At 32.6% G+C, this 26,862-nt stretch overlaps 1 protein-coding gene across 3 annotated transcripts in view; it reads left to right on the top strand.

The window, feature by feature from the left end:
- Positions 1-26,862, top strand: part of SCN7A (sodium voltage-gated channel alpha subunit 7) — an 82,147-nt gene that overhangs the window by 48,914 nt on the left and 6,371 nt on the right. For all 3 annotated transcript variants that reach the window (XM_019727350.2, XM_019727351.2, XM_074337380.1), the window contains 12 exons: positions 50-288; positions 1,365-1,538; positions 2,981-3,337; positions 9,104-9,541; positions 13,282-13,387; positions 15,102-15,256; positions 17,312-17,485; positions 19,486-19,593; positions 23,237-23,515; positions 24,331-24,384; positions 25,167-25,304; positions 26,751-26,855. In XM_019727350.2, coding sequence (XP_019582909.2) covers positions 50-288; positions 1,365-1,538; positions 2,981-3,337; positions 9,104-9,541; positions 13,282-13,387; positions 15,102-15,256; positions 17,312-17,485; positions 19,486-19,593; positions 23,237-23,515; positions 24,331-24,384; positions 25,167-25,304; positions 26,751-26,855 — 2,327 coding nt within the window. The remainder of the gene's footprint in view (positions 1-49; positions 289-1,364; positions 1,539-2,980; positions 3,338-9,103; positions 9,542-13,281; positions 13,388-15,101; positions 15,257-17,311; positions 17,486-19,485; positions 19,594-23,236; positions 23,516-24,330; positions 24,385-25,166; positions 25,305-26,750; positions 26,856-26,862) is intronic.

The following is a 26,862-nucleotide window of genomic DNA, read 5'->3' as shown; positions in this document are numbered from 1 at the left end:
TTAAATAGACAATTTACTAACGTTGAGTTTGTCCATTCTTTCATTGCAGAACATCAAACCTCTCAGAAGAGATGCCCATTGTGTTGGTATAAATTTGCTAAAACTCTCTTGATCTGGAATTGTTCTCCCTGTTGGTTAAAATTGAAAGACTTTGTCCATGTAATTATAATGCACCCATTTACTGATCTGTTTCTCACTGTATGCATAATTCTAAACATCTTTTTTATGGCCTTGGAATGTTATCCAATAAGTAAAGAAACCATCAATGTTCTCAGCATTGAAAACAAGGTAAGGTTCTTTTCATTTGCAACTTTAAAATTTTAATCATTATTATCCCTTTATTTATTTTATAACTGCAATATGTTGCAAGTGCATTATATGAGTATTGGATGTAGTCTTGTTTTCATGCTTCTCCACTTCACCACTCCCAGTCCTATTTTGTAAATGTTCTTATCACTGAATAGGTTTCTACCTAGAGTTGAAAATTCTGTCATTTAAATTTGGGATTCCTAGCCAGCTGCTTGGCAGTAAGGTTAAGTGGAAATTATTTATTCCCTCTCCCTTCCCAAGTATACCCTCTCTTGGTACTATAGCCCCGTAGATCAAAGAAGGGCCATGGTGCAATAACACAAAAGTTCTACACTGACACCTGATTCTGAATCCTGGCTACAGCTACACTTGACCCTGTCTGCTCTCACCACCTGCCTTTGCCTTTGTCAAGGTATCGTTTGGTCTCACCGATCCTTTTCTTCCCATATGATTTAAAAGGCAAAAGAGAGTCCTGTGAATTTAAAAACAAGTCACATTTAAGCAAATATATAGTGTTTATTTTATTTCATTTTATTTTATTTTTATTGTTGCTGATGTTAGTTGCTTGGTATTCATACAGGTAAACAGCTCCCAGTTTTGAATCATACATTTACTTGATACCAAAACAGTAATTTAGTTATTTCTACCGGTATAGCTTTAAAAGGGCAGTTTCCATAGGTTTACTCTGTTTTCATTCTGTATCATATATGTACCTCTTTTATTCTTTTACTAGTTGAAAAATTAATTACCTTAATATATACTCCATAAACCAAAAGGAACTATCCAAACTGAAAAAATTTCACGTTCAAATATTCTTTCAGTTTCTTCCAGACTGACATTAAAAAAATAATTGAAGATTCTGTATACAGTGTTTAACATTAGATTGTTAAATAAAATGTATGAGTGTGTTGTTATAATATAGACTCCAAACCTAATTAGATATGGACAGAGGAACTATGAAGAGTGTGGCAGTGAAAAGTTAGTTTCTGTGCATGAGGGTTCTGACTAGAGCTATTGGAATCATATTCTCATCCATGTGCTTTGTTTTTATTTAGGTTTTTATTGGAATTTTCACAGCAGAAATGATTTTTAAAATAATTGCCATGCATCCATATGGGTATTTCCAAAAAGGCTGGAACATTTTTGATTGCCTAATTGTGTTCCATGGTTTAGCAGAACTTTATCTAACAAAGATTCATGGAATGGCTCTTTTTCGATTATTCAGGGTGGTAAGTAGAGTCCACGACCTAAATTTTTTTTTAATGAAAATTTATCTTAGTTTCCTCAGACATAAAATGGGAAGAATAGTAATACCCTTGGGTCATTGAGAGCTGAATAAATTAACACTACCCCAGGAAACAGAAAGCAGTCTCCAAATGCTGTTATTTGACCAAAGCGGTAAAGGAAATAACCATAAATGTAGCACATTTGAGATGTAGTTTTAGGAAGCAGGGCCAGGGTACTGGGTCAGTTTTGAGGAACAGGGTAATGAAGAGCGCCAGAAGCAGAATGTCAATGTATAAGTAAGGAACTGTAATCAGGTATTTCTAAATGTAAAAGCAGTCAGGCCAGTGGAATGTTTTGAAAACTGTTAAGTCAGAATCAGTGTATGTCTCAATGCAGGGTGAGGATAAGACTCAGAAAACTAGGAAATGGAATAGTGTTATTAGAATGGTATTTATGGAAATGTTAAGTATTTGATAATATATTTTCACATTCTGATAACAAGTTAAAGGAATGTAGCAATAAATAAGAACAACTTAGTAGATTGGATCTTATACAAATGATTCTTTAGAGCCCTGTCTTAAATCCTCATCCATAAACTTTTCTAATGAGTGAGAGAAATATATACAAGATATAGTTATCAAATTCATGGATGAAACAAGACTGGGGAATGCAGAAAATATGATAAAAGATAGTATCAAAATATATGAAAGGGTAATAACAGACTGAATATAAGATGATTAAGTTTTACATGGATAAACATAAATTCGTACTCTTGAGTCCAGAAAGCCAAATATATACTAGAAATAGTTAGGGATGACACAGAATGTATTAAAATGATATATGGGTTTTAGATGCCTAATTTTATTGTGACATGGTGGCTAAAATATTAAGGAAATCTTGTGCTATAACAAAAGAAATCCAAACTTTAGTGAAAAGAAGGGAAATATTCAAACTAAACCTAGAATGTTGCGTTTGGTATCTGATATGTTACGTTAAAAGGGAAATACACAATAGATCCTTCAATGGAATTCAGTGGAAGGTGACAAGCTTTTCCAACATCACCTATATGTCAGAGTGTGGGAAAATAGCCAATACATTATAAAAAGCAAAACAAAGAATTGATGGTTGTCCTATCAGACATTAAAACATAAAACCAGATTAATTGTAATAGTATAATTTTGAATGGGAATTGAGCGATCAATAGATGAGAATATATGGGTTTAGTGTACAAAATTATAGAATATCTATGATGTATTAAGAATTCTATATGAAATGACTTTTTGGTGGTTAGTATTAATGCTCAAAATTGAATATTGCATTAAATATTGTATATGTGTATGTGAATAATGTTGATAAAAATCTTAAATGTGCATCATAATAAATGCTAACTAGGTTTTGTGTTGTTTGTTTCTTATGTTTGTTGTTTTTTACATTGCTCTCTTAGATGCGAATTTTCAAGCTGGGGAAATATTGGCCAACATTTAGGATTCTGATGCTGACTCTTAGTACCTCATTGGTGGCCCTGAAAGACTTGATCCTGCTCTTGTTCACATTCATGTTCTTTTCTGCTGTGGTTGGCATGAACATGTTTGGTTCGAGTTACAAAGATTGTATCTGGAACGTGGACAAAGACTCTCAACTCCCACGCTGGCACATGATTGATTTCTTCCACTCCTATCTGACCGTGTTCCGGATTCTCTGTGGAGAGTGGATAGAGACTTTATGGGATTGCTTTAATGTAGCAGGCCAATTCCATTGTTTTCCTTTTTACATGATGGTCATTTTAATTGGAAATTTACTGGTAAGTAATCCATGCTTTTAAATTTTCCTTGATATAATATAGTCCAGTATTTTCATGTTGTGGATTTATGGCACTCAGTGGTCTATAGCTGTGCTGTCCAATATGGTGGCATCGAGCCACATGTGGCTATGGATCAGTTGAAATATGGGTGGTCCAATTTGAGATGTGCGCTAAGTGTAGAAAACTTAAGCACTTAAGCTAACACTAGTTGTCAAGCATGGCTGTGCATTGAAAGTACCTGAGGAATTAATAAAAATATACTAATGTCTTGGATCTATTCCCAAAGATTCTGATTTTATTGGTATGTGGACATAGCCTGGTCATCAGGATTTTTTAGGAATCCTCATTTGATTAAATTGTGCTGCAAAGTTTGAAAACCACTGTCCTATAAAACTATTATGCATTAACTAAGAGAAAAAGCTTTCACTTTTAGATTTCCAGTTATTGAAGTGGTGCTACATGAATTGAGTAAGTAGGTTTTTCTTCTTCTAAGAGAAAGGAACAACTTACAAAAGAAAATTGTTCTTACAGGAATAAATGGACATGATATTTGCTTTTTAATCATAATTATTAGAGATCAAGTACATTTCCCAAGAGACTAAAAAGAACATCACAGATTAGACTCCATTGGATTGGTGCCCTTCCTCATTGCTTCTATTTCACCCTGGCCATAACCACTGTCACACACTTACCACATTGACATTATTGATAATGTCAATCTTGTGGATGTGCTTATCCACAATAATGTCAACAAAATCTTTCATTGTGGATGTACTTATCTCTCTTCCTTATTAAACTGTAAGCTCCATGAAGGAAGAGATCATGATGCTTCTTTGTATCATCAAAGCCTAGAACAGTGCCCAATGTGTAAATATACTGCAATATCCCCTGCCTTCCTAGCTATCAATACATTTTCAACTCCAAGTAACATAAAATACTATTCCAACTGGCTGAAACAAAAATGAGCATATATATCAATACGTAACTCAAAACAGGAGATATTTAACTTCAGTTATGGTGTGACACATAATTTCAAACAAGATCATTAAAGACAGCTCTTTGTATATTTCAGATCTGTCTTTTTCTATGCCCATTACTGTCTGGTAGCCTCTGTGTTATTAAGATGGCTGCTGCAGTCTAAAGCTTCATGTTTTCAAGTCTAATAGAAGAGTAAATTCCTATTTCTTTCCTAGAAGCCACAGCAAATTTCCCCTATTATCTCATTAGCTCTGAGTCACATGTCCATTTCTGAACCAATCTCTATTGCCCAGGGTGTGGAATATATTAACATATATTAATTACTATGTTAAGCCTCTCAGACTCCTCTCTTAGAGCTGGAGATGGTGTCAATCCAAACCCAAATCATACAACTACTAATGGGATAAGGGTGATTTCCCAAATGAAATATAGATTTCTATTCCCAAAGAAAGGGCTTTGGCTGATGGCTGGGGTGAACAACACACACACACACACACACACACACACACACACACACACACACACACATTTCTAAAGAAAAGAATCGGAAATGCTGAGGTAATAATGTAATTTCATTTGTTTCTTTGTTTTTGGACTCCACTCCATTTCTCATTTTTCTCATTCATACTGATCAGAAACTTCAAGTCTATGGGCAGAGGGGTTTCAGGATAAAATGAAGTTACATGAACTTCCATTTCCAATTGATAGACCATCATATTGCTTGGCTTCCTAAATCTTTTAAGTTTTATTCCCCTCAACAGTCATCCAGCTGTGGGGCATCATAATAATAATACTAGAGTAAATACAAGGGGGAAATGCAAGGAGAGAATTTTTGAGGTTGTAGATTTTTTTCCCCACACACATCCAACTCATTGCATTACAGCATTAAAATTTCACACCAAAACTACAGCACTGGTATAAAGGGAAGTTATTCAGAATTTTTTTAAAATTTAATTTTATCTTATTCACCCAGCAAAATTCGAACAGTGATTCAGAGGCTTAAGTGGAAACGTTAAAAAAGTCATCATAAAAAAAAAGTCATTGTGTACAAAAGCTAATATTTAAAGTGCCTTTTAAATAGTTCTGTGCAGTGTTGAGTTGTAGAGAAAACACAGAGTTCAGAGTCAATCAAAAATAGATTTAAATTTCAATTCTGTTATTTACTAAATAAGCAGCTTTATGCAAATTACACAGCTTCTTATCTAACCTTGACAATATCTAACGGAACAAGCGGAACAATAATACGTGCCTTAAAGGGTCATTGTAATTTAAATAGAATTAGCTAACACTCTATAAATAATCATAAATGTTGGCTTTAGTTTCTTTAAACTCTAGAAATTATAACTCCCACAACTATAGAATTTTGTAAATTATTTGACATTATTATAAGTTTCAGTTAGGCACCTTCCAGATGTTTTACCTGCAATTTAAATAGTAGTCACCAGGTGAATTATGGTATCTTATTAAGGTCACATAAACAAACCAAAGAGAGATCAAAACATGAAAAGAAGTAGAAAACAATATAAAATCTAGTTGCTTTTTAAAAATAAAAAATTTGACCCTAAATATGTATGTTAATATATTTATATATTTCCAAGTTAAATACATTAATATGTAATAGAACAATATTAAAATAGAAGACCCTTAATACATGTTAAAGTACTTGATTACTAATCAGAAAAATAATTACTTAAGTAAATTTTGAATTGTCTTTCTCTTCCCTGCTACTGTGTTTTGGTATCAATTGCTCAAGTCTCACCTAATAGGTAGTAGATATGTTTGAAGTAAAGGAGAGAGCAAATTTCAGGAGAGACTTTTAAATGTTTTATTTTCTATACATTATCTCACCTTTTATCTCTTTATAAACAAAAAGCAACAAAATGTGTTTTGAATCTTGTTGTAACACTGTGACTGGAAGAAAGTTACCCTGAGTTTATATAATATATATTTCCCCCTTCCTTCTTTATTGCTCAAATTAGAAGAGATAGTCAGACCTGTATAGTTTTGGGTCATTTACATATCCTGTTTTTCCTTTTTAATCCTTTAAAAGACTGTAGACTATTTTAATTCAGAGCACATTTGAACAAAGCAGTAGTGTTGTATAGTGTTTTAAAGTTCTTTTTTTATTCCACAGTTCCAGAGTATTTTGAACTTCATTTTCAGCTTTTTAACATTATTATTATATATGTATGTATACACATATATGTTGCATGGGTATATGAGGGAAATGTGTGTCTATGTCTATGATGTAAGAGATCTTAGATTGAAAGCTCTTAAAAATACAATTGCTAAAGCATAATTTTCCCTTGTCCAAATCCTTGTACAAAATCTATTCTTTCGTTCACTCCATAAATAATTAATTTTTCAACAAATGTTTATCACTGACTTTGTGCCTAGCACTGTGTTGTCTACTTAAAAGAAAATGTGGTTCCTGCTCATATGGAGCTTATAGTCATGAAATTATTATCTAACACCTTTTCCTTATTTCTCACCATGCCTAATACTAAATCAAATAAAGGAGGGAAAAGAAACAATCAACTACCTTAACTTATATTTGGTCCTGCCCTCTTACATCCTGAACTTACTATCCTTTGAAAAATGATAGAGATACAAAAGTGTAGTTCCTACAAGGGTCCTGGAATCCCTGCCAAGATTATCTGTAGTAAACCTTATTGTCAGATGTGACACTAGTGTGAAAGCAGCCATACTAATCTCTGGATCACTGTTTTGTCAGTTTTTATGTTTTGTCCTCTGAGACTCTCTCATTGTAGGTTATAGAAAACATATGGCAGTCGTTCAGATGATCTCACCTGTATGAAATTTCCACATTGAGCTATCTTGTACCCTACGTTTCATTGCTGCCCCAAAACTATGGTTAAGATTAAGGTTATTTATTTGATGACATTAGTATCTGCTATAGTATTCTGATTTTCCCATATGAGTCTTAATTAAACCTTCTTTTCCTAAGAGATATGAAGATCTAGGTATAGAGAAGTAAAAGCAATCCATTAGAATTGAATACTATATGGGGGGCAGTTCATATTATCTCAGGTGTGTATGTGCATGAGAAAGACAGTAATTATCAGAGTAGCTGAGAATTTCATCTCTTCACATAGATCCAGAACTCAGAAAGAAGTTTTAACAAATGAGTATTAGGAGGTCTTTATATACTTATTTTATTTTATGTGCACATAAATTGTCAGTATAATTATTTTTAAGAGAACGTATACCTTCATGTGTGAAGAAATCAGAAACACAAGTTATATAAGTTATATATGCACAGCAGGTACTCGAATAACACATTTTGTTTAACATCATTTCGGCCACCCTCAACCCTGACTTGCAATAAGCAGATTGGAAAATAATTGTTTTACTTGTTTTTATTAATCTTTCTTAAATGTATATATAGCTTATTTCAATGTATAATATTAGAAGAGTTTTGGGTCTTTATTTAGAGTTTGGTGATGTTTTTTGTGACCAGAAATATGCTGTAGGAACTTAGTTCTTATCAATTAGCCTGTGGTAAAATTATCCTATGGTAATATAGCCTATATCAATTAGCCTATGGTAAAATTAGTTTCGTTTTATGGCATTTCACTAATCACCATTTCCAAGAACCTATGGATGACATTAAGTGAGGACTAACTGTATAGATAATGTACGCCATTTGAACTTTTCCCTCTAAAAAAAATATGTAAAGCATAAAGTAAATTAAATCTTAAAAAACTCAAATATCTGAAGAGAGAAAACTCCCATAATAGGCAAAATGCTCAAATTATTACTTTAAGTTTAAGAGAAAAATCAATATGAATCTCTTACACTAAAGTTTAAAATGTCATCTAATTCTCCACAATTACAAACAAAATAAAAAATGATTCTCTGGAAGCTGAACATGCTTGATCATACTTCTCAGTGATAGTTATGGTTAAAATATATACTATCCTTGGGTTCAAATAACTTGCAAGTATTAAGAATGATACTTATGTCACTCATCACTGTCTTATTTGACCAAATTTATTACCACAATAATCAGTTAACCTATCCAATCCCTGTGCTTGTGTGTCTCAAGGAAAATTAGATGTGAGCTTCAGAACCAGGAATAGCTCTGTCCCCATGAGATTCCTTACAGGTTTGCAGAATCCATGACGATGTCATTAGACAACTTTCTGGGATAAAGCTGAAGTGAAGTCAGCCACCAGGAGTAGCAATACATTTTCTTACCTTGGGAGAGGCAGCTTAGCTCAGTGAAATAAAACAAGCTTCAGAATTAGATAGACCTGAGTTCATTCTGTGTCCTTTGATATTTGACATCTGTAAATCTTGCCTTTTTTTTTCATTTATAAAAATGAAATATAGAATGTTGTGACCTGAAACTAATAAAAATGATAAATAAAAAATATAAAAAAATATATGAAATGTTGCAAAAAAGAAAAACAAAGCAGGAAGGAAGGAAGGAAGGAAAAGAAAAGAAAGAAAGAAAGAAAGAAAGAAAGAAAGAAAGAAAGAAAGAAAGAAAGAAAGAAAGAAAGAAAGAAAGAAAGAAAGAAAGAAAGAAAAAGAAAGAAAGAAAGTTGTGACCTTAAGATGACTTCTGGCTCTACAAATCCCTAGCACAGCACCTGACCCATTGTAGATGAGTAAGAATTGCCTAAAAAGTATTGTAGTTCATATGCTGCTCTCAAATCTCAGGTTAGTTTTTGTTTGTTTTGTTTTGTTTTATAAGGATTTGTTGTTGTTTAAAAGGAAACAAAAAAGAGATATACTTATTTTCATTACTTCCTCCTTTAGATATTATACCTGTTTCTGGCCTTGGTAAGCTCATTTAGTTCATACACTGCTGCAACAACTGAAGAGAATGATGAAGCAAAAAATCTCCAGCACGCAATGGCAAGGATCAAGAAAGGAATAAACTGTGTGCTTTCTAAAGTATTACGCAAAAAACAAAATGTTCCCAAGGAGCCAATGGACAATGTAAATGATACCTACGTTAAAGAGAATATTTCTGACCATACCCTTTCTGAATTGAGCAACACCCAAGATTTCCTCAAGGATAAGGAAAAGAGCAGTAGCACAGTGAAAACCACAATGGCCGAAAATGAGCGTCAATCACTTATCCCCAGTCCTAGTGCCTCTGAAACTGTACCAATGGCTTCCGGAGAATCTGACATAGAAAATCTGGATAATAAGGAGATTCAGAGCAAGTCAGGCGATGGAAGCAGCAAAGAGGTGAGATGTTTCCATATCTTGATTAGTTATTGTTAATTTATGGCATTGTTGATAAGAAAGTGAATCATCACTGAAGTTCCAGAATTAGATTATCCATTCAGTTTTGTTATTGCACTCCTTGCTCTTGATTTTATGCTTCTGATCAAGTTACTTAAACTTTCTAAACTTCAGTTTCCTCATCTGTAAATGAGAATAAAATTGTATCTATTTCTAAGGGACGATAAAAGGATTAAGAACAATAGTTCAGTAGTGCATAGAACAATGTCCAATATGTAGTAAGCACTTAGGAAACATGAGGTAATATAATTATAAAATTCTATAAATTAATAAGCAGGTAGTAGAGGGTTATGTAAAGCATACTAAAGAAAACTAAGTTTTCCATTATATTACTAGGGAAATCACTGAACTCTCCTGGGCATCTTTAAAATTTGAGATTCTATTAGAGGAGTGCTAAGATACTTCCTTGCTTGTGCCAATTCTAAAATTCTTATCAGTTAATTTCTGCAACATATACCGTGTTTCCCTGAAAATAAGACCTAGCTGAACCATCAGCTCTAACGTGTCTTTTGGAGCAAAAATTAATATAAGAGGGCTGGCCCGGTGGCTCAGGCGGTTGGAGCTCCGTGCTCCTAACTCCGAAGGCTGTCGATTGGATTCCCACGTGGGCCAGGGGGCTCTCAACCACAAGGTTGCTGGTTCAGCTACTCGAATCCCTCAAGGGATGGTGGGCTCCGCCCCTTGCAACTAGCAATGGCAACTGGACCTGGAGCTGAGCTCTGCCCTCCACAACTAAGACTGAAACGACAACAACTTGACTTGGAAAAAAAAGTCCTGGAAGTATACACTGTTCCCCAATAAAGTCCTGTTCCCTTCCCCAATTACAAAAAAAAAGTAAAAAAAAAAGAAAAAATAATATAAGAACTGGTCTTATATTATATAACACCCGGTCTTATAGTAAAATAAGACCGGTTCTTATATTAATTTTTGCTCCAAGAGACACATTAGAGCTGATGCTCTGGCTAGGTCTTATTTTCGGGGAAACAGGTATTATAACATATATAATTGAATTGAACTAAAAGAATAGAGAAATCACCAGGTTGATTTGCAAACAGTTTGTAGCTTTCCAAATTCCCAGACAAAAAAAAAGGGGCACACATTTAAAGAAGGGTAGATAATGCTGTTCACGTAGCTTCTAAAATGTACACCCTACTGGATACAGTCTTATTGTCTTCATTTGCAAGCTGCATAATGTCTTAGTAAGAGGTGCAGTTTAATAGAAAGCTACATCTACAGAGATCACATTGGCACTATGCTTCTTGCACTGGGCCTCACATTAGGAACTCACTGAAGATCACTCATAGGCACTGAAGAGGGGCAAGTTCCCAAAGTCTCTGACACTGTCTTGTCTCCCAGACCCCTTCTGGCTTGGCAGCTGTTCTGTTCAGTAACTTTTCAAGCTAGTCTTATGAAAGGTGTTGAGATTTAATTATTCAAAGTCCCTCCAGCTCCTAGTGAAGGCATCTTTGTTTAAGAGAAACACTTTCACTCCTTGCTACACATGATATTCTAGGGTTCATTTTTCTATAATATCATTATGAGAAATCAGGGGGCAATTCCTCTCCAGCACACTTCTGTATCTTCACTTAAGACTTTGACTACCATCCATCTCTGGGTAACATTGCTGTTTATCACAGTACATCAGTCAAGATGTTCTGGGAAACTCCTTTCCAATCTCGTTAAAAAGTTTGGGATATGAAAATATATAGGAAAGATGGAATTAAATATAATTGTTGAGGTTGCAGAAGCTATAATTCATGCTGCATCATTATTTGATCCTGTTGATTGGTTAACTACTCACAGGTTTGTTCACTTATTTGTATGTTTAGTTTATTTAGACACTTTCCAGATTATGAAGCCCATGGGTACTTAGGATATTGATCTACCAAAAGCCAAAGAATAAAATATAAAAATCGCGTGTGATCTGATAATTCAGATACATATGTTTGTTTCTTTGGTTTTTAAACTTGCAGCTTTTTTATTACAAATATGTAACTATAAATTTTATAAAAATAATATCAAACTTTACATTGGGTTTTGTAACTTTTTTCACAATGCAGCAATATATCATGGTCACATTCTCATGCCATTAAGCAATCTTCCACTAAACTAAATTATAATTTTGAATCTTAATTGGTGTATTTGTAAATTTAAAATAATGCATAATAAAAGGAGTTCGGAAAAAAAATCACATCAAATAGTTTAGATGCAAGGGTTTAAAACCTCTTAAAAAGCATATACATATAAGGTGTATGATTTTCAATTATTGTATGTCCAAATATTATATAATATTCATTTGATTGTGTGCTTCCAACTCAGTAGTGAAGTGTTGTAGCCTTTAGTTCATCACAAATATAGAAAATTTAAGGGAAATTGAAATAATAAAAATGATTTGTTTACTTAAGAGTATCCCGCTGGACATATTTTTTTAATTGAGCACCATGTCTTACTGACAACTCACCACTAAGATTTAAGCAAACAAAGCTTCCTAATTATATTTCCTTGACATTTATTGTACATAAGACTAAGAAGTAGGACAAAATATAATTTCCTTTCTTTATATACTCTACCCTGATCTTTCCTTAACTTTTTAAGAAATAAGACTGGTTTTCTTCCAAATGTTTTAGTGCACATCTTAATTTTTAAAATTAAAAAATAATTTTGTATGCTATTAACTTTAGGGTCTTGGTCCTTTTAAGGATGATATGTTATATATTCATTTTTAAATCAAGTAAAATTAAGAGTGGTGAGAAAATCATTTCAAGTAAAGGCCAAGTTTGTCATTTGCATTATTACCACAGGTACAAAGTCTGCCTTATGCTAGCCCGCCTTGAACTTCAGACAAGAATAGAGTGGGAAAGAAGGTCAATATCTGCACCTAGCTTCTTCTCATAGGGCTGGTACCACTTTCCCAGGTCTTCTCTTGACACTAGTCCTCATGCCATTTAATTTCACTTCAGGATAACTTCACATGAATCCCATTCTGTGAGGACATACACAGGAATGTCTGGCCTAGGTTTTACGATAAACACTAAGTACACTCTTGTCTACCTATTTTTAGCATCAAGGAGTGACTTGTTCTGATACTACTCATCTAATTGAAATAGCATATGAGTATATAGGATCCTTGTGAGTAACTTCGGGAAAGCTTTTGGAACTCAAATCTTTTTGGAAATTGGAGATAGACTGTACATCTTTGGGGAGAACAGTATTATTAAGTAAATGTTAATTTTAGTTTAAAAGATATTTTAGCTTACAATAATTTTTGAGATTTAAAAAATATTAAATTTATTGAGGTGGCACGGATTAGAAAATGATATAGGTTTCAAGTGTACAATTCTATAATACATCATCTATGTATTTTACATGGTGTGTTCACCACGCAAAGTCAATTCTTCTTCCATTAACATATATATGATCCCCTTTACCCTCTTCTATCACCCCCGCCCTTACCGTCTGGAAACCACTAAACTGTTGTCAGTGTCTGTGAGTTTCTGTTTGTACTTCAACTCACAAAGGTATGTATGCATTTTAATACCAATCATGACATTGGCCTTAAGTCTTTCACACCTGATAATAGTCTTTATGTACATATTTTTTCTTATTTCTGTAAATGAAATAAACTTTAACTACAGTGAGTAAATGAAATTTTGTTCACATTTTGGTGGGATTTTACTTTTCAGAAGGTGAAGCCATCTAGCTCATCTGAATGCAGTACAGTTGACATTGCTATCTCTGAAGAAGAAGAAATGATCTATGAACATGAAAAGCTAAAACATCTTAAAAACAGTAAGGAAAAAAGTTCTTTGATAATTATATTGAAATTAGACTATATTTCTCTTACCCTAAGTAATACTATTGGATATATTTTTAATTTTAAAAAGTCTATTAATTTGGCTTGGAATACACACACACACACATGCACACATGAATTATGATAGAAACTTATAATAAATGTCAAGAAAAAAGTCAACATTTGGAAAAAAGAAAAAGGACCTATATTTCCTAGGGAGACTAATGAAGCAGTTAAAAGTGTTGGCTCTGGAATCAGGCAGCCTGAGTTGAAATCCCAGTCCACCACTTACTAGCTTTTACTTATTCTCTCTCTGACTCGTTTTCTAATATGTAAAATGAAGATAATAATAAAAGTTACCTTCTGGGATTAATAAAAAGATTAAATTAGGGTATGTGTGTATGCGTGTGTGTGTGTGTGTGTGTTTGTGTGTGTGTGTATTTGTATGCCTCATGGAATGGAGTCAATATTTAAATGCTCATATGAAAACATCCTATAACTTTCATAGGAAAACAAATCATGCAATGGTGATGTATTTTTACATTTCACATGAATATTAAGAAATGTACAAGGCTTCAATTGGTTGGCTCACTACATATGTAACATATACCTCTTGACTTATAATTAAAATTAGTTTTTAAACAAGATTAACAAATGACTACATGTTCTGGACATTTGAAATCACTGGAAATAATCAAAATAGAAACTGCTAAGTGCTCAAATTTCTATATTCAAAATAAGAACCTGCCCTCACTAAATTGAGTTCTAGGACATACATCATCCAAGACAAGGGAAGAAACACTTTCTATACTTTTTTTGACCAAAGATATATAAATTGATATTAGGTAAAATTCTAAAATGAAAAATGTTGACTTTTAATTCCACCCTGTTAATCACTCCCTTCTCCTTAGGTTCTCTTTATGCTAACTTGACCAGAAGTTAGAGTTCAAAAACATGCACATGTACCCTACCCACAAAGTACTCTACAATGTACTTAGTTCCTTAGATAGTCTCAACCAAAATTCCCATCCCCATACCACCTGAGAACTGAAATCAATTTATCTGACTTATCTGATGTTATATCTCTTAATATTTCATAAATAGTTGTATATTTAAATAAGACTATTTGGTATGCCATGTAAATCTTCAGAAAATGAATTTTTAGGCATTATACAAAACTGTGATATTCAAAAGATATTGTACATGTCTGTCTGTCTTCCTTCCTTTCTTTCCTCTTTCTTTCTTCCTTTCTCTCTCTCTCTCTCTCTTTTCTCTTTCTTTCTTTCTTTCTTTCTTTCTTTCTTTCTTTCTTTCTTTCTTTCTTTCTTTCTTTCTTTCTTTCTTTCCTTCCTTCCTTCCTTCCTTCCTTCCTTCCTTCCTTCCTTCCTTCCTTCCTTCCTTCCTTCCGATTCGGTGATAAATACTATTCTCAGACTCTGTCCTTCAAGATTATGGGATGTGCTAAGTTATCTCTGCCTTTCATAATTTCTTTCTTCCTCCTATTACCAAACTCACAAGTTAAGTTTTTCTTTTTTTCCTCAGTGATTGCAGTTGTCAGTACAGCAGGGCTAAAAATCAAATGTTTATAAGCCAGAGACCACCTATATTCTGTAAATAAGTAATTGCTAAAGCATATGGTAGAAACTTTGAGATGTTTACTTTTCCATGAGTTTTCCAGAATTTTCTTCTTAACAGTTTTATTCTTGATAGGGCATGAACGAAGATCTTCACCTTGTCAAATCAGTAAAGAATCCAAGAGAGCAAAAATTTGTCAAAACATGAGGAAAACCTGTTGCAAGATAGTAGAAAACAGTTTTTTTAAGTGTTTCATTGGCCTTGTCATTCTACTCAGCACAGGTGCTCTGGTAAGTGATAGTATGTGAGATTTTTATGGGAAAAATGTAACATAAGTCATTTTGTATCAATTTATGTAGTTACCATGCCAAATTAGTTTTCCCCAGAAAACTTATTATAGCACCAAAGTTTGTATTCTATGATTTTAGTCTTGGAACATACATTATAGTTCTTTTTGAAGCTATATATGCCTCATTCAATATTAAATAAATAATGCAGTTTCAAAAATATGAATAACAGTGGGGAAAGGAATGTTAATAGATACCTAATTCTTCTTAATTTAATAAAGTTTCATATAAGAAACAAAGTTTAGTAATGTGCACATACAAAACTATTGTATTGTGCTAGTACTTTGGTACCTATTTAGTAAGGAAAGAGGAGTGTTGCGTATACTTTTAAGGACCTTTGAACTATAAATATATTTACTCATACCCAACAATCTTAATTCTGGGAAATTATCCTACAAATATCTGAACAGGTATTAAATGCATTTACAAGGCCATGCACTGGAGAGTTTTTTGTAATAGCAAAAGATCAAAAAGCAAAAATAGTCCATAGTAGATGACAGTTTATACTATGGTACAATCATCCAATGGGACACAGTTCAACCATTTAAAAGTTCAGAAGTTATATGCATGCTGATATTGCAAGATATAGTAATAAGGAAAAAAGAGAGATCTAGAATAAAGTGTATGACATGCTACATTTTGTGTAGGAAAGAAAGGGAAATAGAAGGTATATTATTTGCTTGTATTTGATTGGAGAAGATCAGAGAAGGCTACACAAGAATTAGTTAATTATGAGATGCACAGAACAGGGAAGATGGAGTCGTGGTTGGGGACCAGACTTTGTACTGCATATATTTTTAAGTAAACTTTATATTGACATCTATTACACATTCTGGCAACCATACAAGTTATAAATGTATAGGATAAAGGATTTTCAGAGAGTGACTACACCTGTGTAATTGTCACTTGGCTTGAGAAATAGAACATTGCCAGGAATTAAAAACCATAGTCTGACTCCTCACAGTTACTTCCCCACTCCACGTGAGTAGACAGTACACGCAAATCAACTGCCATAGATTAGTTTTGCCTAGGTTTAAAATTGTTTAATTGAAGCAGAGACTTCTAGTATATCTTTTTATATTATTTTATATTATGTACCCATTCAATAAATAAATACATGCAATAAAATAAAGTCCTTTAAAATAACTTTTGATTACATTTTAAATTTGCTTTTATAGATACTTTTACTCCATAATTTGTCCAATTAAGTTAGTAACTCTATTGCTATTTTATACTTACTTTTATGTAACAGTAGGTTTATAAAAATCAAACCATTCTTTACATCAGATTACTTGAATTCTTGTTTACTTTTTGAACTTCAATGTACTTTGATGCAAGTCTGCCTGAGATTATTGATACTTTATTGCCTTTTTTCAGTACTAAAAGAAAAGAACCATGAAATTGCTTTGAATGGCATTATCATACTTCACAACCTCTACAGTGAAATTAAAACTGAGAAGCTTTGGAGAAACTATTATATTTTTATTTTATATTCAAACTGAGAAGCTTTGGAGAAACTATTATATTTTTATTTTATATTCATGTATTTCCATTGGTTTATCTGATTATGTCTGCAGTGGAATAAACTTTGTGATGTTTTCTTATGATAGCAGTATATATTAATGAAAACATTTTTTTTTTTTACCTCTCTGTTTCATTATTAGCAAGTGGCATATATCTGTGAGTTGACTACATGGAAATAGAGATAAGAGCCATGTCAGATATGACTAAAGTTTCCATCTCTTATATTAAGTTTGATTAACTAATATGAGAGGCATTTTAGATCACTAGAACAATTATAAGACCAAGTTTAGCCTCTATAAGAAGTGGTACTTATGGATTATGTGAATTAATCCAAGTGAAGTGAACCAGCCCTTGAGACTACAACCTATGACTTTGCTCACCATCTGCCTACTAGAGATGGCATTCCATTCCCCTCTATGCCAAAAGACTTTTTAGAAATTACATGTAGACTAATCCTTAAATTTTTACCCGCAGGCTTTTGAAGATATATATATCGATCAAAGAAAAACTATTAAAATCTTATTAGAATATGCTGACATGATCTTCACTTACATCTTCATTCTGGAAATGCTTCTAAAGTGGATGGCATATGGTTTTAAAGCCTATTTTACTAATGGCTGGTACAGACTAGACTTCATGGTTGTTATTGTATGTATTTTTAAAGAAAAAAATTTAAAGCTATTTAATTTGCTCTTCTTTCTTTACTCTTATTCTCACTCTTCAATTTACCTAGATCTTCCTTTTTCCTCACTCTATACATTTGTAGTCACCAGCATCCCATATTTCTTCCTTTGTAATATTTAATACTTATTCTTTTCTTCTCATTCTAAAATTTTAAAAGTTCAGCATTTCATGCCTCAATTATTCTAATAGTCCATCTATGTACCCAGTGCTAACAGAATAGGATTGTTGTACAATATCTTGGAAATATAAACGTCCTAAAATATTTAAATCCTATTTGCTCAACTTCTAAATTATATATTCAAAATTAGACTACTTATCATTACCTTCACCAGTACCACACTAATCAAAGCCACCAAAATGTTTCATTTGGATCACGGCAATGCGTTCTCAACTGATATCCTTGCTTCCACCACTGCACACTTTCATTCTATTGTCCACATAGCAACCACATACATTTTACTGTTGTAAAATGGAAGTCAGTTCAAGTCACTTCTCTTCGTGAAACCTACCCCATTACACTCAGAGTAAAAGTTACATCTGCAATCAACTGTCTGCAAGTCTCTACAAGATCCAGTTTTGCCTTCTATTACTCTCCCTTTCTGCATTCAAATCTATGTACTGTACCACCACCGCTGCCATTCTTGAAGCTCTCAGATATGCCAAGATTACTTCCATCTTAGTGCTTTTGCACTTACTCTTCCATCCACCTGGAGCTTTAGCCAACTCACCTCATTATGTCTGCTCAAATGGAACTGTTGAAGTTAGGTGTTTCCGTATTTCCCTATTTAAAACTGCACCACTCCAACGCACTCTTTTTCCTTTACCTGCTTTCTTCATCTCCATAGCACCTACTGATATTATATAATTTTTTCATTGATTTTGCTTATTGTCTTCCCCACTGAAAGATAAGCCCCATTAGGGCAGAATTGTTTTCTCAATTTGGTTCTCTCCTTATCTCCTATTCCTAGAATAATTTATGTCATATAGTAGGTGCTCAGTAATTTTGCTGAATGAACAAATGTCTCCCTATTCTATAGGCGATTGAAGCTTCTTTGTTTATTAATGAAGACTTAAACTATCTGACTTCTGTCTTCTAAATTAATTCTTGCAAATTAACCTTCTACTCCAACCAAACCACACTTTACTTGTAACCCACCTTCCTGTTTCCTGGTCATTGTTCTTATGTGTCCACATCCCTTACCTCCATGCTTACATAAATGACACCTACCCTTACTTCAAAACCCACTTCAAGACCATCTCTTTAGTCTAGGGTTAAAAAAGAACATTTTTTAAAAATGTATATTGCCTTGTAAATACAGAAAATATGAAGGTATAATAAAAGTTAATCATGACTACCTTAATCTCCATTAACATTTATTAACTTTGAATCATTTTTATTCATATATGTTTGCTTTTAAAAAATCACCTTAGTATCTTTCTACACTTTTTGTAATTTGTACTTGGACTTATCAATATTCCTATCCTCTTTGATGCCTCTCCTCTGAAATCTAATTCTGTATATTGTCTTACCCATATTTATATATGAATGCATATGTAAATACATTCCAAATTTTGTTTTAATGAATACATTGTATACTATTACTGTATTGCAGATAATCATGAAATTAATTTTTAATCTAATTTTAAATGAAAAAATGGATATAAATATTAATCCTTAATTATAGAATGTCAAATATATAAATGATTTTTATTTCAACATGTATTCCTATTACCAGAAAATATTTTTATCTTTTTAAAGTGATTTTAACACAAAATTATTTTCTTTACTTTTCTGTAATCATTGTTAAAACATACTGAAATATGTATTAAATCTTTTGCTTATTTCTTGGTAGGCTTTGACTGTATATCTTTTTTGTAAAATAAATACAAAGTCTATTTTACAGATTGTTTTGGTTAAAGTTAAAATTAAATCCTATTAATTCTTTTTTTTTTTGTATATCTAGGTGTTTTGTCTTAGCTTGATAGGCAAATCTCGGGAAGAACTGAAACCACTTATTTCCATTAAATTCCTTCGGGCACTCAGAGTTCTATCTCAGTTTGAAACAATGAAGGTAAGAGAAAAGTTTCCAAATAAATCTGTAAGTTTTTATTTAGGATTACTATATTTCTACAAATTAAAAGTTTTGTAATTCTCTCATTTGTATCTTTAACAATGTTAATACAAAAACCTTACCTTCCACTACTTAAAAATATAGAAGAAAGGTATATTAGCTATGCTTATTCTGATTTTAGGTCTTTATTTCTCATAAAATATGAAAACTAATAAAGGTAAGCAAAAAATCTAATAGCTGAGAGAAAATATAATTTCAAAAGTATTACCAGTCTAACCCACATGGATATGTATGAGTATTAATTAAATTATCTCAATATTAAAAATATAACTGACAGAAAATGAAACCTTGATTAGTTAGTAACTCTTTTAAATTATAAGAACATTTTGCAAACTAAGTAGTTATTTACTCCATAAAATAAAGTTTGCATTTTAAAATAAGTTTACTTTTTTTTAAGCCAGAAATCACAAATTATGAATTCTTACCAGTTGTCTCTACCTCACTACCATGTCAAAACTTCTTCTGAACAACGTGAGAGAAACTAATAGGCTGAAGATGGCCAGTGTTCAAACTTATGGGCCTGTTATGAAAATCATCTGTTCTCAAACTAATGAAAAAAAAGAGTGTATTACCGCCATAAATAGTACATTATGTGGCTGTATAGAGATCGATTATGTACAAAAATAGCAGAAAAAAGTCTAGTTTTACCTTTTATTTCATAATCACACATTTGTTTTCTTACATTTTTCATTTACATATTTATTATACCATTAGTGACCTATTTGATTAATATTATGTAATATCACATATTCAGTGTAGATAGGATCCAATAAGAAAATTATTTATGTTTAAACTGTATTTTTATAGTTGATGTATTATATGTTACATTTAAACTGCCATTCATTAAGAAACCGTAACACTTAAATTCTTTTCACTTGGTTAAAAAAATGGATATTTGTTTTATCTCAAAATGGGAGTGATTATTATAAATCCAAACAGAAATATAAGTAATTTCAAATGTGAATTTTACCAAAAAAATATTGCTTAAATTTTAACAGTATTACCTTTATATCATGTGTATATACATATATACATAGAGCACTGTATGTTTAAGTACACTGATTACATTTTAATATATGTGCAAGAACATGGTTATTAATATTTTGGTAATTCATATGAATCTGAGGTTGACTCATTATAACAGAATTTAAGCCTGATTAGACTTTTCCTCAAATGCATTTGATTTGTGGTGTTGGGAAGAAATATTTTGACTATGTAGCAAATACAGTAAAATACCAATTATCATACACCTAGAAAACAAATATCTAAATATCAATGATAATTTATATTATAATTTATTAAGCATTTTATTAGCAACATCATGGAGGTCCACAAGGTGGTACTGTCCCCACTGGTTTGCTTTTAAACCAAAACAAGGAGGAAAATAAGTAGAAAAGGAGAAAGTAGTTGAAGAGGTCTGTATGATTGAGATTAAAATGACAAAACAGCCAAATTTCCAGCATAAATGCAATTAGTGATGGAAAAAGTTCATAGAACATTCTGGCTATAAATTATACATGACCTATTAACTCAAAACACTGTGGGAGGGAGCAGGTTGGTATAAATGGTGAGATGTTGGTCAAACGGTACAAACTTGCATTTATAAGATGAATAAGTTCTGGGGATCTAATGTACAGCATGGTGACTATGTACAGTTAATAATACTGAAATGTATACTTGAAATGTTCTGAGAGTAGATCATAAGTGTTTTCACCACCAAAATAAATAAATAAATAAAAGGGAAACTATGTGAGGTGATAGATGTGTTAATTTTCTTGATTGTGATAATCATTTCACAATGTTTACTTATATCAAATCATCACTTAATACACCTTAAATATGTATAATTTTTATTTGTCAATTATACTTCAGTAAAGCTGGAAAACACACACATGCATGAATGCACACACTGTAATGAATATAACTAGAATAAATTCTTCTTTATTGTACAAAAACATTATAGCAGAATACCAGGGTTTTTTTCCCCAATACATTCTGATTCACGGGAGGGTGGGAGAAAACTGCCCAAATCAGCAAATTGTCTGGCCCTAATTTTGAGAAAAGTAGGAAGAGATTTGCCAGGGAAGACTGCCCCAATTTGTAAGAAATGAAGCACTGTACCATTTGATGCCAAACTTAATTAGACTGGCAATGAGATAGTAGCCAAGGACAATTCAATGAGGTGTATAGTAGTATAGTAGCCATGCTTAGGTCAAGGTCAGATCCAGATCTTCTCTTCATCTCAACCTCTGGAAGTTCTGTAGTTGAGTGCTCTCTGAAGCTGTACCACTGAGTATATAAGGAAGCTACATGATTACAAAATTAATATTTTATGTATTTAATAAGTTTTAGGTCTTGGGTGCTCTTCTAGTGAAATATTTGTGTCAACCATAACCATGGCTTTTAGTCTTACATACGTGTATTTTCTAATAGGCATAGCATTTTGTCATCAGAGGCATCAGTGGACTTATCAAAATATCTAAAGTGTCAACGAAAGATATATGACTTAGTTTTAGAAATAAAATAAATTGACGTTGATAATACAATTAAAAGTCAAAATATTACTAATAATTCAAGGCCAGAAAACTAAAGAATGTAATCAAGAGAATAAGAACAAAAGGGTATGTATCCAATAATGGCTCAGAGAGGGAGAAGTTAGAAAGGAAGAAAAGAGATCAATGGTGCCTTTGAGAAAACAGAGAAAGAAGTGAGATTGGGAGGAGGGAGTCAAAAGTGTAACTGCTAAGCGAAAGATAAAGAAGTAGCAAAGATTAGAAATATTCTATTGGATAGAGCAACAGGTTTACATTTGCCATAACAGCATTATTGGAATGATAAAAATAAAATTCTGGTTTTAACATTAAAGGGTGAAGGGAGTTGAGGAAATGGAGGTAGTGATTATAGACTATTGCTCAGGTGTAGGTGGCGATTTCGTTTCCCAAACTTCCCACTCTGGAGTGGCTCACCAGTGAGACAGAGTGGGTCAATGAGGAGGTTTGTGATTTTGCAAGGTCTAGGTGCCCATTCAGTGTTTCTTGACACAGTCTCTTGCCTGGACTTCATTGATCTATAATCTCTTGGTGTTCCCTTATTTCCCCAGCCATTCTTTACTTTCTCCTTTGAAAGCTATTCTTCTTCAAGGTTAGACTCCCCAAGACTTAGATATGGGTCTGTTCTGCTTTCATGTTATATACTTTCTAGATAACCTCATACACATACCTAGGTTCAGTTATCTTGCTCATTTCTGGCACAATATAGGAAGTTGATAAACGTGTTAAATCAGTAAAATAATTCTTTCTAGTATTTATACTAATCAACTTTGTTGTCTTTTAATGATTTTTTTTTAGTACACACATGTTGAGAATACCAGGACTTTTAATGTACATTTTATAATTGAAAATTAGATTCTTTAGGTTATTTAGGTTCTTCAAATACCGGCATGTGGTCTATTCAATCTTTACAGATGGACTTTTTTTGTGTTTGTTATTTTGATATAACATTACATTAATTAGTATTTCCAATTTAATCAAAAAAGTTTCACATTTCTTACCTAAAATTTGCATATTTGTTTTTTATATGTCAGGTGGTTGTAAGAGCTTTGATAAAAACAACTTTACCCACTTTCAGTGTGTTTCTGGTCTGCCTTATGATCTGGCTGGCTTTCAGCATCATGGGAGTATACTTATTTGCTGGCACATTCTATGAATGCATTGACCCCACAAGTGGAGGAAGGTTTCCTGTATATGAAGTCAGTAATAAGAGTCAATGTGAAAGTCTTGTATTTAATGAATCCATGCCATGGGAGAATGCAAAACTGAACTTTGATAATGTTGGAAATGGTTTCCTTTCACTGCTTCAAGTAGTAAGTATACTTATGATTTTTTAATCTATTATATCTTCACCCATATTGTACATAAACATAAAGGACAGAATATGTCTGGTTAATAGAGTTGGTTATAAATTATTTTAGCAATTATTAGTTAGTAGATACATGTTATGAGATATGAGTTCATTTAGGGAGATCAAAGTGAAATACAATTTCTGCTCTTCTCGGAGAAGGCAGTGAAGATGAAGGTAGAATTGATGGAGGAAATGCCAGGTACTGGCCAAATCTATTTCCATCACTGATCATGTAATATGGTCACAATTTTTGGTCCAACTCAGGTTACTACTATTTTGTTTCTATTTAGCGCTTTGAGCAATGGTTATTTAGTCACCCAGCATGTGACAGATTTGAGGAGATGAACCATCCCTCTCTCAGTTTCCCCATAGAAAAACACGTATACAGCAGTTACAAGTAACTATGACTCTTGGGGAGCATGTATTTATTAACTATTTATCTATCTGCCTCTCTCTCTCTCTCTCTCTCTCTCTCTCTCTCTCTCTCTCTCTCTCTCTCTCTCTCTCTCTCTCTCTCTTTCTCTCTTTCTATTTATACTATCATAAAATATTTTATGTTATTAACTGCAATTGTGCTAAGTAGTTGTAAATAGTTATTAAGAGACAATATAAATATAATAATGAAAATAATAAAGATCTCAATTACACAATATATTGAAGTATGGTCAGCCTTACTAATCAAATATTTTACTATATTAATAACAGATTGAGTTTTACTTTTTATTTACCATGAAGCATAAAATTTTCATAAGAATTAAATACATTCCATTTTTACAGGCAACATTTAATGGATGGATCACTATTATGAATTCAGCTGTTGATTCTATTGGTGTAAGTACAGTATGATCTTAGAGCTATTGTTAAGGTTCAAGTGAAGTCATTTTGAAATTCAAGAACAGGGCACCAGCAATAATCGAATAGTTAACAGTGTAAAAGCAAATGCTTATGCTAGACAGAATTTAAATACATTTCAGATTGAGTATTTCATGGACAATGAAATCCTTCCAGGATTATACACTAAGGTTGAGGCCCAATAGCCCTATTTAAAGGATTACCAGACTTCCTAACAATGATTAAACCAACACAATAAACTTTAAAATCCAATAAACAAAGCAACGATATCCCTTCACCAAAGATCGAAGAGGAAACATTACCTCAAGTAACATTATTGGAATGTTGTCATAACTTGTTTTATAAAGCTTATGTTTTAAAAAGTCAGTATCAATATTTTGCTTATCTTTTTCTATGTATTTATTTTTAAGGACATTATTTCTTAGAGCAGTTTAAGGTTTAGAACACAATTGAGAGGGAGGTACAGAAATTTCCCATATACCACTGCCCCCACATATGCATAACCCCCCATTATTATCACCCACCAGAATTGTACTTTTTTCTTTTTTTATCAAGAATGTGTCTACATTGATTGACAACATAATAATCACCCAGAGTTCATAGTTTATCTTAGAGTTCATTCAGTGTAGTACCTTCTATGGGTTTGAACAAATGTATGATGACATGTACCCATCGTCATAATATCATACAGAGTATTTCACTACCTTGAAAATCCTCTATGCTCTGCCTTATTTTGCTTATTTTTCTAACTTAACTTTTAGGTAAATATGCAGCCTAATTTTGAAGACAACATCTACATGTATTGTTACTTTATTGTCTTTATTATCATCGGACTATTTCTTCCTCTGACCATGCTGATCGGTGTTATTATTGCTAATTTCAACAAGCATAAAATAAAGATAAGTATAACTATTCTTTGTTCATCAAGGCCTCAGAAAACCAAATACATTTATAAAAATGTTCTGCTTCAAATAATTGGTTTTGGATTCAGCTTGATGTCATTTTTATTTGGTACTTACCTAAAAAAAATAATTGGTGGTCCTGTATGTTGATGAATATTGCTAAAATGTTCATCTGTACATTGTCTTCTATATTTAAATATATACATACAAGTTTAAAAGTTAAAAATTACAAGTGTTTCTGAATGAAGGCTCGTAAATAATGAAATGCTGAAGAATAAATAATATTGTGCATCTGCACAAATATGAGAAGTTTAAGAAAAATAAAGTGCACTTTTTCACTCTGAAATATTCAAAGCCTTCAGAGTCATAACCAGCAAAGACACTACATCAGTTGGAGTAAATTTTTATGCTGGAAGTAGAGAGAATCATAAATCCTAATCGGGTGGCCAAAATGAATAAGAGAGAATTTAGAGGCAGAATTGAACAGCCCTTGTTTGGTGCCACCTCCACACAAAGACTTTCTTCAGGGCTTCTACAAATTGCAAAACACTCAAAGTCATATAAATCCACTCATTTTAACCACAGAGACCTACTTTCTTGTAGGGGTAGGAAAAACTTCTAAAAAATCTAAGAAAAGAACAGTTTAATTGTGAAATTCCATCTTTAACTATGTCATCAAAGTTTAGCCATGTACAAAATCTGGTAAACAAAGCACTGAATTTTAGATGGGATTAGCGAGGTCAGTGATCAAATAAGCATTTTATTGGATGCTTTGGCTTCTTGGGACATCAGCCCAATGGGAAAACATCCTAGGATTGGCTTCTGGGCTTCTAATCAGTGTCTCTTGTCAATTTTAAGTGCTCGAGTCCTGATTTAGGGCAGTAACAATTCCTAATTCCCAGATTAACACATTGAATGTTCAGCGCTTATTTATTTTATATATTTTGTATAAGATACTGAAGTGAGCACTAGAAACACAATGATGAATAAGCTCTAGAGGGGCTATGAAGAAGTAAGCTATGAATATATAATAACGCATATGTGATCAATTCTAGTTTTTCATGCTTATTAAAAGGTACAAACCAACTTTACCTTTAGCCTTTGAGTTCAACCTTTCTTAGTAGACTTTTCCAGATATCCTGTGCTATTGCTCTGTTGTCTCCATCAGGAGACTGAAAAGTTAAAATAGGGTTGACTACCCACAGGAAATTGCACCAAAAATAATTGAACATCAATCCTTACCAGTGTATATTCTATATATGTTTTTTTTATGGATTTTTGTGCAGAAAGTCAGATATGTTTAAACATGATTTAATTCATTGCCGTTAAGGCCTTTTATAAAGGATTAAATCAGTCATTGCCAAGCTTTCCAAAATGCATAGTAATATAAGGTGAAATTTGGATTAAATGTGATTTTCATATATTTTTCTTTCATTTCCTTACCAGGGAAGCTCAAATATCTTTATAACAATAAAACAGAAGAAACAATATCATGCACTAAAGAAGCTGATATATGAGGACTCTGAGAAGCCAGTACCTCGCCCAGGAGTAAGAA

This window comes from Rhinolophus sinicus, linkage group LG01, assembly GCF_036562045.2.
Source record: "Rhinolophus sinicus isolate RSC01 linkage group LG01, ASM3656204v1, whole genome shotgun sequence".
Classification (NCBI taxonomy): Eukaryota; Metazoa; Chordata; class Mammalia; order Chiroptera; family Rhinolophidae; genus Rhinolophus; species Rhinolophus sinicus.
The sequence above is the reverse complement of the archived record's forward strand: the minus strand, read 5'-3'. Positions and strand labels throughout refer to the sequence as shown.